Source organism: Rasamsonia byssochlamydoides, assembly GCF_041956645.1.
Source record: "Rasamsonia byssochlamydoides strain NRRL 3658 unplaced genomic scaffold VTN77scaffold_39, whole genome shotgun sequence".
NCBI lineage: Eukaryota > Fungi > Ascomycota > Eurotiomycetes > Eurotiales > Trichocomaceae > Rasamsonia > Rasamsonia byssochlamydoides.
This window is the reverse complement of record NW_027192422.1, coordinates 1-12,250: the sequence shown is the minus strand read 5'-3', so window position 1 is coordinate 12,250 and position 12,250 is coordinate 1. Positions and strand designations below refer to the sequence as shown.

General features: G+C 36.3%; 2 protein-coding genes across 2 annotated transcripts; one reads left to right on the top strand and one right to left on the bottom strand.

Annotated features, from left to right (window-relative positions):
* Positions 1 to 539: 539 nt before the first annotated feature.
* VTN77DRAFT_5265 (uncharacterized protein) lies at positions 540 to 1,043 on the top strand (the record flags this gene model as incomplete). The annotated part of the gene is made up of 3 exons (XM_069421415.1): positions 540 to 725; positions 791 to 977; positions 1,039 to 1,043. The coding sequence occupies 3 exons, from the start codon at positions 540 to 542 to the stop codon at positions 1,041 to 1,043; spliced, it is 378 nt and encodes a 125-aa protein (XP_069276903.1).
* A 517-nt stretch (positions 1,044 to 1,560) lies between these two features.
* Positions 1,561 to 5,407, bottom strand: VTN77DRAFT_5264 (uncharacterized protein; the record flags this gene model as incomplete). Its single annotated transcript, XM_069421414.1, has 2 exons — positions 1,561 to 1,664; positions 1,741 to 5,407. The coding sequence occupies 2 exons, from the start codon at positions 5,405 to 5,407 to the stop codon at positions 1,561 to 1,563; spliced, it is 3,771 nt and encodes a 1,256-aa protein (XP_069276902.1).
* Between the last annotated feature and the right edge of the window lie 6,843 nt (positions 5,408 to 12,250).

The following is a 12,250-nucleotide window of genomic DNA, read 5'->3' as shown; positions in this document are numbered from 1 at the left end:
ATGATTTAAAGATCAAGGTTAGAGCCCACACAAAATTTTCACATGTAATTGCCACCTTTCGAGATAAAAAAAAGATTTCTTCAGACAAAAAGGTGCAGTTGTTATTCGATGGGGAGCTTTTGGACCCTGATGCAAGGGTCCAGGATCATGAAATTACAGATCTCGACCTTGTAGATGTGCTAGTCAAATAGAAGGATTTACTGGTTCGTATCTGTATTTGAAGATAATATCATGTATCCATTTAATGGTTTCTTTCTTTTCTCGAGGGCGCCACCTCTCTCTAAAAAAAGAGTTTCTAAGTAGTATAGAGGGTGATGTTGATGGCAGGGTAGAGTTTCAGCCTAAGGCACCAAGTGGGCTTGGCGTCACCCTGTGGTTCAGGGAAAAAAAATCAGCCTTTTGAATTGGAGTCACTAACAAACACCACACTGAAGGTTGCTAGGAGGACATTGTTAAATTAACTTGATATTCGTGATGGAATCCTACTGAAGTTGACCATTAAAAGGCTTTGTCTGCCTAACACGTGCCAGAATACCATCATGAAAGTAATCACTGTCAATTTTGTTACCTGTGCTGTCAAGAGCTGCAAGGCATCACAATCCTCCTTTCCACTTCATTTTCGTGATGCAGAACTGGAACAACAAGAATTAGACTTCCAGCCAGCATTCATTCGGAATATCCTTCCCCGCCTGGATTGGGACAGTTTACGTATAACAGCAAACGAGGTAATCTCCTTAGTTATGTCCCTTGTTCGGTTGACAGGGGCTAAGAGTGTTTGTTTCATATATAGCTTGGATTTCCAAGTATTCCGGAGTTCAAACCGGAAGGCGATGCCCTGAGCGAAGATGTGCTGAAGGATCTTCATCGATTACTCCTAGAGACACAAGTTGTGGAAGGGAAGCTGGTGTGTGGAAATTGCGGGCATGAATACCGCATCAAGGAGGGGATTGCAAATTTCCTACTCCCGAGTCATCTAGGTTTGAAACCCTGCTACCGATCACCCTCTCTTTCCATTGGAACCGGAACTGACTATAGCAGTATAATTTCCTGATCATCCTCCGAGCAGAGCGAGAATAGCAATACATACCCAAATTATCTTCATGAAATATGAGAAGTCTGCAGCACAAGAAATAGGATTAAAAAAAGCCCCTTCCCCCCAGAAAAGGAAAATGTGTTTAAACAGAAATCGATAAAAACAAAAGGGCTTGCCGGTTGGCGTTGCTCTCCCACAAATAATAGGGGTGTGATGCCTAATGAAATAATTCGGTGGCATAACAAACAAGCATCTGTCAGATCACAATGAAAAACATTTCTCACTTTTGAAGAAAGTAATATACATGACACATGCAAACCATCCATGAGAAAACTCCTGCCCGTACATATGGGAAAGGTGCGAAAAATGGCACTAATCGGTCACCTCTTACCAAAAGAAATGCGGATAGACTCCGATCCCTAATCAAACGCCCCTGATTAATGCACTGGGCCCCATCATCTAAGTACCAGTAACGGGTTGTTCGAATAAAAACAAAATCATATAGATATTGCACAAAGTGTGGGATATTAGTTAAGAAAACCTTTACAGCCAGTGGAACCACACAGGCAAGGAATTCTGTCGTCACTGTCCCACTCTCTTTCGAATTTGTAGTCATACGTGAGCTCTTCGTCTGCAAGCTTATTAGCCAGCATGTCAAATAGGAATTGTCTCCAAGCTAGGAGAACCCAGGAGGTGAGGTAACTTACCTCGCTCGATATCCCTCAGAGCATATATAACAATTCGCTTGCTGCCGTCCACCTTGATGATCTTGGCGGTGCAATTCGGAGTGCAACTGTGATTGATGAATCTGGCAATGCCACCGCGCTTCGTCGCGTCAATGACTGTGTTCTCGTCAATTCGGAAAAGATAACTGCTTCCAATTCCGCTCTTCAGATATCTCCTTTCCCTCATGTCCGCAACCTGCTGTCTCACTTTCTCGCCCACATATTCAATAATCATGTCGTTGGCGGAAATATTCTCCTCTGCGTATAATCCCCAGTTGTGTATAGCAGACCGAGCGAATCTGACTGGTTTCTTCCGTTTCTTGAGTTGATTAAAGCGCAAAACATCGCCGTCTCCGCTCTGAGTGGGAAGCGCCTGTTTCTGTGCATTAATGTCGGCAATAAGGCGACGGTTATTGACCCTCGTAGATCGGGATGTCGATTTGGAAATCGTCTTGGCACTAGCAATTCTTGTAGCTTCAGCCGCCGCCGCCGCTTGAGGATCATTTTTGGCATTTGCCTCTCTTTCCTCACGGGCTTTTTGAACCTTGATCCGATGAGGGAGATATTTAGATTTCTCAGATTCAAGGATTTTCTTCCTCCCTTCTGTACGGGCGGAACCCGTTGGATTGGGAACATAGTAGCCGTGAATCCTTGTCTCAGCACGAACTGGACCCTTCTCCCCTGGTCGATTAAGTGCTTTGATCTCCCTTTGCTTCCAAGCCCATGCTGTCAAGTTTCCAACTCGGGACATCGGTTGTTCTGCCAATACATCTCTAAGGAAACGCAAATCTTCATCATCTTTAATCAGATTTTGCCATCCATCCAGGTCCAAGATCACGGTCTCGTCATCATCCACTGTCGAACGAGGTTCATCATGTGAGACTTCCCAGTTGACCTCTGGTTTAATCTCATCTCGTCTCAACACGTCGGTCTCTTGGAAAGTTTTTTCTTGAGTGTAAATCACTTCGTTGTCGTGTATAGATGCATCAACCTCCAGTTCCTTAACTTCCAAGACATGTTCATCTTCAAAGACTTGCTTGCTGGATTCCTTCCCTGGTTTAGATTTCTTTAGTCTCACTTGTATATCAGTTTCTGTGTGAAGAATCTCTGGATTATCAAGATTCGAATTAGAAAGCGTTCCGGGTTCCTGGCTCTTTCTTATATTCTCGATCCTGGTGTCGTCCGCAGGTCGATCGATACCGAACAGTCCGTCATCCTCTTTCCGTCGCTTGCGTGCTTCAAGTTCCTTGCTAAGTCTCTTCCTCTTACGGGAAGAAATTGACGTTTCCTGCTTGAGATGCTCGATGACCGATACATCCTGAGAGACACCACTGTCTGCAAAATCCATGCTACCAGAAACAGTGTCTTCGGCGGTGCTGTCGGCAGCTGAAGAGGTATGAATTGGGCCTTGTCCATACCCATCATCGTTCTCCGACTCTGATGAAATAAGGCTCATTCGACTAGGAGGTCTGCTTTCCTGTTCGTCCGTATCCCTCGTGAAGGGGGTCCGTATATCCTCATCCGAATCTCCATCTTCATGTAGCTGCTGTAGACGATGGTATAGTGGCCGAACCTCCCGCCTCCGCAGAGGACGCTTGCGCCTTTCATCCAGAAAAGCAATATCGGAACGACCGACACCATGAGCTTTCCGAATTCGGGGAAGTGCAAGGATGTTCAAATTAGAAGAACCGAAGGGCTGACGAGCGGCCTCACTTGGGGAGTCCCGCGTTCCAGTAAGAGACTCGTCTGTTGAGTCAATTCGAAACGGATGGCGTCTGCCGCCCTCAGGATCGGGAATTCCCAGACTTCGCCTTTTGGTGGCATGTCGATCTGGGTCTAGATAATCATATAACGCCGGCGCAGCGATACGCGACTTGACATCTTCCAACAGCTTGTCCTTGAGCTCGCGTACAACGATACTCAATACTTCCTTCGAAGGATCTAAATCGCTTGCCCGCTGCTTCTTCTCCTCCTCAATATCGAGCTCTGCCTCCTTTCTCAGTCTCTCTTTTTCCGCCTTTTCCCGTTGCTCTGCCTTAACTCGTTCGGGGCTCACGTAGTTGGGATTCCCATAAGGTCGACTTTCCATATTCATGATGTAAGTAAATAGAGGAGTCATATGGCACATCTTATAGCATCGCTCTGTTTCCTCCTCGCCACGTCTAGAGTTCTCGAAGATGATGTAATATCCTGTTTTGTCGCAGCGAACAGCCTTCCAATTAAACTGTTTGAGTCGTTTCTGCAGGTGAGGTACAGTCGTGCTGAGCACCGGAACGTAGCAGTGGGCAATGAATATGTACGGATCCCGCTTGATTTGGTCCAAAATCGGAGTCTCCTCGACCAGAGACGGCATAACAGGTCTCAGTGCAGCCCTTGGCCCCTCTGGGGGATTGAACGTTGAACGCATGAGTGACCGCCCAGAGGGACCCTTTGGTGCTGTTGGCGGGGGTTCGTTCTTCTTCAATTGAGGCTCGCGCTTACTGGCATCAACAGACGAGATATCATTCTTTGCAGTTTTCCGCCAAGACTCGATCGCTCGGTCAACCATACGTTGAGATACAAGGCCATCGCGATCTAATTCGACCCGAATCCGGCGAGTGCCGATGCGTTGCTCCTTCTTGCATTCGTAGTACGCGCGCCTCGCAGCAGTTGTTGCTGACACTGGACCGCCATCTCTGAAAGCTGGAGCATCTCGGAATTTTATGGAACAGATTCCAAGCAGTCTTCCAGTGATGGGATCAGTTCGGTTGTTGATCTCTGCAATTTCTCCAAAACTTGAGAAAAGTGCGCTGATTGGAGCGATTGGCGTTAATGGATCGAAACCAGTGACCACAATCTGCGTCGGCGGGCCTGGCCCGACGGATGTAGCGGCATCATACGGCCACTGTCGCAACGTATAGGGCGACGGTCGATATTTCGTTTTCTGTTTGCTAGCAGCTCCTCGAGTGTAGTTGGGAATTGTGCGCCGCGGATCAGGGGGTGGTGGCTCGTCATCAGTGACGATAATATCAACATATTGAGCCTTCCTTTTTCTCTCTTTCGTGGAAGCCTTCTTGTCAAGGTCGGGGTCATAAGTCAATTTACAACCCTTAACATTATTTCCAGCGGGGCGCGTCTGTGACTGAGGAGTGGGCGGGATGTGCTGGGGTGTAACAGCGACTCTGTCGTCTCTTTCGCCGTCTTTTTGGGCTGCTTCTTCTAGTTCTCCTTCAGAATAATGCAGTGTTGACCGCAACGGACTAATGACCTTGCAAGGCGGAGAAGACTCTGTGTTCGTTAGAGGCGTAAGTGCATTGGAATGCATCCCATTTCCGTTCAGGTTTCCAACCTGAAGAGTAGAACTGCAGGCAGAGGAGCCTGTGCTTGCCGTACTCGCGGATCCAACGCCGTTGGCATCACTAAAAGATATAGAGGGATCGTCTTGCGGCACTGTTGTACATTCGTCTTCTGTATTCTCTCCATTTGTTAATCCCCGAGTCTCCCCGCAATTTGCAGTATTAGAAAGGCCGGTGGACAGTTCAAGGGTCGGATCAGCTTCAGTTTTGGATTTAATTCTCTGTCGCTCTTCTGTAGCTCCGGACCGTCTTTTCTGGAGAACAGATGGAGCTGTTGGGAAGAAATCTGCAAAGCCCGCTGAAGATCGCGACATGATGCAAGACGGCTACAAGCCTGAAATTATTCGGAGCTGGCCAGCAAGCACCATCCTTAACAGTTGCTTGCTGATGAACCAGTACTGGCCAATTTCTGCAGAGTCATAGAGCCCACAAACGCGAACTAACACGAGAGAAAAAGAAATGTGTTCGTTGTTTTGCGGGTGGAGATCAAGGGCGACACGGTATAAAAGAGGAAGCGCAACCTGGAGACAGCTGAAAACCGGAAGGTGGACCGGAAGATGATACGCCAATAATATTATTAAGATTGCAAGGAGTGAGCAACAACAAGAGAAGTGACAGGCAGATGTAGAAAAGAAAATAGAGAAAAATGTACTAATAGATCTGGATTATTGGGAAAGTGAAGTTCCTGAAAACAGTTGCAACATGGATGGGTACATGACAAGCACATACTTAGTAGTACTAATAATGTAGGGTACCAGCTGTAACTGCGCCAGTATGCAGCAGCCAACCAGACCAGTCCTGCACTATGGAGTACGGGCAGCAAGATCTACAGTATGCGCCCCTCTTAGAACTGTCTTCTAGCTTAGTCATCAAACACTGGTGCTCAGATGACTTACCTCAGTGCCCTCAGCTGCTCTACTCCAACCTATGTAATGTGGGAGCTATACTGTAAGTTATCTGGCAATGCTTAATCAGCTTTTATGTGGAATGTCTGAGGTCAGAGCCATATAGGTTATATACTAGCTATTAAGATTTTTGCTGGTTTACTACTAAAAGCTATTAAGCTCATATTTCTAAATATCTTTATATCTTACCCCATTGTGACGGCTCAGTCAAAAACGAAATAAATTCGTATTTGGTAGCCTAATTTACGAGAATTCGAAGCTGAGGAAGGGAGAAGAAGAAAATTGAAATCAGGACTGTGGGTGAGGGATGTGATATATTGAAGCAAGAGCAACCCGGCCCTTTCCTAATTCGGAAGTATCACGTGATCATGAGTCACCTGACCANNCTGTCACAATCAGTATAATATTGTTCTCAGCATAAGTGCAATCAAATTAAGGAGTCAGATAGCTACTATGCCTGTCAAGAACTAATATCTGATATTGTTCCTTTGTATAAGAATTTATATAAGGGATAAAGAGATTCTGAAGCCAGGAGAGCCTAATTTCATCCATAGTCCATCCATTAAGGCCTATCTTAATCCACTAATTATATGGTAAGGCATTATTCTTACACCAGGCCTCCAAATAGGTCTTTCCTTTAAATATAATATATAGCAGGAGAGCCTATCCTGCCATATTAATTAATTTGATGACTGTTACCCATTCTTTATTCCTAGGCTATATAAGAGGTAGACAATAAGAGGCCTCTGCTCTAGTAACTACCTTTATAGTGGTAATTAAGCCTATTACAAAGCCTGTCTCATTAAAGTTATAGATATCCTTATATATAATACCATATTATTAAATAGTGCTCCATATAAGGTCAAACCACTCATAAATAACTTTTGGATCTTTGCATTAGGCACACCAGTAATCATATCTTTATAAATAGCATATGCGATTTAAGCTCTTAATGGCAATTGACAAAGCTTGATACCCAATTCTTACTAAAACAGCATTAAGGATTACATTTAGTAAGAAGGAGAGTTGCCATTTTATAAATAACAGCTAGCTAAGGAGGCACTCCATGCCTATCTAGAGATAATATCCATTATATAAGCATATCCTCTTTAGTAATTGTCAACTTATAGCTATTAGGACAATTCTTGCCTCTTATACTAATCCCATAGAGGTTAGTTTTATAGAGTTGATTAAGGCATATCATAAAGATGTGCTACCTGGCAAATACTCAGTTTTTTCTTGCATTTTTTATAGCAGAAATAGCTAACAGGATTTGCCCTTCCTTCTGTTCTAAATTTTTTTTGAATTTATATGCATTTTTGGTGGCATTCTGGTGCATTGAAGTTCATCGACTTATATGTAGATTCGCGGATTTGGAGGGGGTGGCCAGGTCGGGCAGGTGGCCGGGTCGGCCGGGAATTACGTTAGTCTTTTATATTCCTTTATTAATCTCTTCTCTGATCTTTATAAAGCTAATATTAAAGGGCTATAGTTAGGGTTTATTTGGCCTATAAGTACTATATTATAAATCTATTATATTTCCTTGAGGGGGGATCTTTATAAGATCCCTATATAAAGCTAGAATATTACCCTATTATACCCTTTAGGAGCATTATTATAATATTCTACTCTTAAGGAAATTAATTATAAAATTAATAATTCCTAAGGGAATTCTATGCTTCTATAGGTTTTAGATTAATTATTAATAAGAGATATTATTAAAGGCTCTAGAGATATTAAATATAAATAGGCTTACTACCCACTTACTATTCTACTATATTATATAGATAATATATTCTAGAAAGAGGTATATGGTATATTTATAAGAGTATCCTTTTTTTTCCTCTAACATAGGTTTAGTAGTAACGTAATCCACAAGCCACCCAAATACCCAACCGAGCCAAACTCCCCTCCCCATCTGCAATAACTACATAAAATTGAAGCTTCATTATTAATCAAAACTAGTAATAATTATAAAGGATTAGGGTAATTAGGGCATTAAGTTCTCTTAGTTTATAGGAAGGATATTTAATATTTATATAGCTTAGCCTTAATAGTTACTAATAATAATAAGAAGATTAATAAGCTAAAGGTTTTAATAAAATATTATAATTTATAATTATTAATTAATTGTATAGTAAATATAATAATAGATAAAGTACTCTATAAAAAGAAGCTCTTATCTATAGTTATTATAGTCTTTAATTAGAGGAGACAAGTTATTTAGATAAAAGGCTCTAATACCTTATACGATTATAATAAGAATAATATTAAATAAAAGAATAAGCTACTATAGTCTAGGTATAGCCTAATATCTAGATTAAGAGCTTAATATACTATAAAATAACTAGAATATTAAGAATAATACTTTTAAGGAGATAAGCTTTAATAATCTTTATATAATCTTATATAAAAGGTAAGTAATTAGTATTAATGGCTTAATAGGCTATATAATAATTATAATATTAAGAATAATACTTAGAAAAGGAGTAGACTATTAATACTCTTTAGTTATTAATAATAAAAAATAGTTAATTAATAACTATACTAAGTAATATATAATATAATAAAGAGAAATAATAATAGTAGAAACTAAAATAATTAGAGATAAATCAATAAACTATAAGCTATAGATAAGAGGGAAGGATATATTGGCTATAGTATAAAGATATATATATATATATAAAGCTTATTAGAATAAAAGCTATAATAGTAAATATTAACTTAGATTAATTAAGACTATAAAGATAAGACTATATTATATATAATAATATATATAAATATAGCCTAATTATCGTTATATAATAAAGTAATATAATAAGATAGCTATAGCTTTAAAATTAAGAATCCTTATTAAGAGTAAGGATAATAGGGTAGAGGTATACAAGTTGTAAAAATTATAAGAAACTTAAAAAGGTAAATAAAGAGGTACTAATAATTATGGCTAGTAATAATAGTGGAAAGTTAAGATTAGTCTATTATTATAGAAATATAGAATAAAGTAGCTCTAAATACTAAATATAAAAAATAATATAAATAGGTAATATAGATAACTATATTATTTAGAGTATATAAGTACTTATAATGGTCTATAAGAGCTTCCTATAGGTAGTATAAGTAACTATAATTAATTAAAGTACAGAAATTAATATATATAATATATAGTATATTTTATATTTGCTTCACTATATATATAGTTTAGATTTATATTAATAACCTATTAATCTTTAAACTATTAATCTCTAAAACCTAAGAAATTAAATTAGCTCTTAATATAATATTATTTCTAAATAATTAATTTAAGATTATACTATATAATTATTACTTTAATATACTTATAATTTAAAATAAAAAGAATTAAACACTAAAACTTTATTAATATAGATATATTGAAAAGGTCCTTTATAAGTTTAAGATATAAGATTATAAGCTAATTCTTATTCCTATAAATCTTAATATAAAATTAAAAGATATGACCCAATAAGCTAGTTAATATAGAATAGATTATCATATATATTAAAATAATAAGCTTATTTATATATATTATCTTAAGGATATAGGTAAATCTTATATATATTATATCAATATTAAGCTAATTTTAATTAAACTAAATATAACATCTTAATATTACTAAATATATACTTTATTACCTTGAAAATATATTTAATCTTATTTTTATTTATAAAGGAGAGTTATAACCTTTTTATAAATATATTAATATTAACTAGGTAAAAGAGGTCTTTATATATTGTTTTATATCTAAATATATTTCTAGCCTAAAAAATAATATAGTCAGTTTAGTTTTTAAGATCAATAAGTTATTTATTAATATTAACCTCTATAACTAATTTAATAATTACTTTCTAATATTATTATCTATCATTAAGGAATCATCTAATAAAGCCTTTTATTTATTATTAGAGCTAATAACTTTTAAAGATAGTTATAGCTTTTAAATATTTATCTATTACTAACTTCTTAGTAGTAAACCTAGAAACCCTAATAATAATATCCCTTTACTATATTATTAATATCCAACCCTTATTTAACCTTCTTTAGCCTTCTAAGTAGCATCCCCTTTAAAATAAGTAATAATTATATCTTTATAGTTAAAATTATAGTCTTTTAATATAAGAGTCTTAAAGGGCTAGTCTATAATACCTTCCATATTATATTTTGCCTGTACTACCTACTAAATAAATATTAAGACTCCTTATTTAAAACAAGGTATTATAGTTTATAATAAGATTATTAGTTTTTATAATTCTAATAAATACCAGGTACTTTATATATTAGTAAATTATTTTATCTATTATTATTAGGAGTATTCCTAATAAGCTACTAATACCTATATTTTCTACTCTTGAGGTTTATAATATAAAGTATTTCTAAATTATTAATAATTCTATTTTATTAGTTATGGTTAGCGCCGTTCCACCGTCACAAGCCATATATGAACTATGTGACTCCTGCTTAAGCCTGGTGAGGCAAGGTAGTATAGTACTTGGGACCAGGGTGGCATTAGTTAGTATATAGTGGTAAGTTATATAACTAATTGGTATATAGAAGCCTATAAGGCTAAAAACTCCCTAGAATTAGTAATCTATTCTTAATCTTATCCATATATTCCTCTTAATTAGTTATTATAATAATATATTGCCTACTCTATAATAGCTAAGTCATAATGTCTTTATTTTTAAATATTAGCCTTCATAGTTTAGATTATTTATTTAGGGTAGCCTATACTCTATTATAATAAACTTTAAAATAAATATCCTAAGGAATTTTTCTAAGAATTAAGGACCTATTAATTAATAATTAACTTAGCTAGAACCTTTTATAGAATTAGCAACCTAATAAGAACCTAATATTATAAACTTATATTATCTACTTTAGTAATTATTATAATACTAATTATATTAGTTCTTACTTTTTTACTAGATCTATATTTATACTCTCTAGGAGTTTATAAAATCTATATAGCTGAATTATTAGACGTTTCTCTTTTAAGGGGACAATGGTGAAGCAGATGGAGTCAGCCAAGTCATCAAGCTGCTGACTAAGCATTTTTGTTAACGTAATTCCCGGCCGACCCGCCATCCCGGCTGACCTGCCACCCTTCTGTGCCCATAACTCCTATAGAGAAATCAATGAAATTCAATATATTACTACCAAAAAATACAAAAATTCAAAAAAATTTATAGAGTAGGAGGAGAGAATCCTATTAGCTATTTCTATTATAAAGAAATAATAAATTCCTAATATCTAGTAAGTAGTATAACTCTATAATATATCTAACTAACTTTATAGATATAATATAAAGGCTAAGAAATATCTAAATAGGCCTAAATTAATAAGTATTAAGGAGACACTTCTATAATAAATATTATCTTAAGATAGGTATAAAATGCCACCTTAGCTAGTTATTATATATAGCTAATATTTTACTTTTTTAGTCTAGTAGATACTTAACTCTATATTAGAAAGAACTAGGTTTTTACTTTTATTAACTACTATAAAGAGCTTAAAATATAATATTTATAATAATATAATTATTAGTATATTAAATACAAGGATTTAAAGGTTATTAATAAATAGTTTAACTATATATAAAGTACTATTTAATAATATAGAATCCCTATTAAGGATATCTATAATTTTGATAAGATAGGCTTTATAATAAGCCTAATTACTACTATAAGGATAGTTACTAGAGTAGAGATATCTAATTATCTACCTCTTCTATAGCCTAGGAATAAGGAATAAGTAATAGTTATTAAATTAGTTAGTTAATTTAGTAGGATGGGTACTATTACTATATATTATTTTTAAAGGTAAGACTTATCTCTAGGCCTGGTATAAGGATCCAGCCTTACTATATAACTAGAGAATTAAGAAGTACTATAGATAAGATTAATATATTATAGCTTTAAAATTACTTTATTTTATATATAAATACTTAGATAAAGGGTAAATATTAACTATTAGTCCTTAATATCTATATCATGCTTATAAAAGGTCTCAGCTTTACACCCTAGATATATGGGTCTTCTCTGATAGTCAGGCAGCCCTACGAGCACTTAAAAACGACTATTCCTTAATAGGACTAGACATATATGACAGAATATATGAACTGGCTCAAAAGATCAGAGAAAAGGCATTCAGATTCACCTATATTGGGTCCCTGGTCATATGGATATATATGGGAATGAAAAAGCAGATGAATGCGCTAAATATGGTGCAGAATGGTCT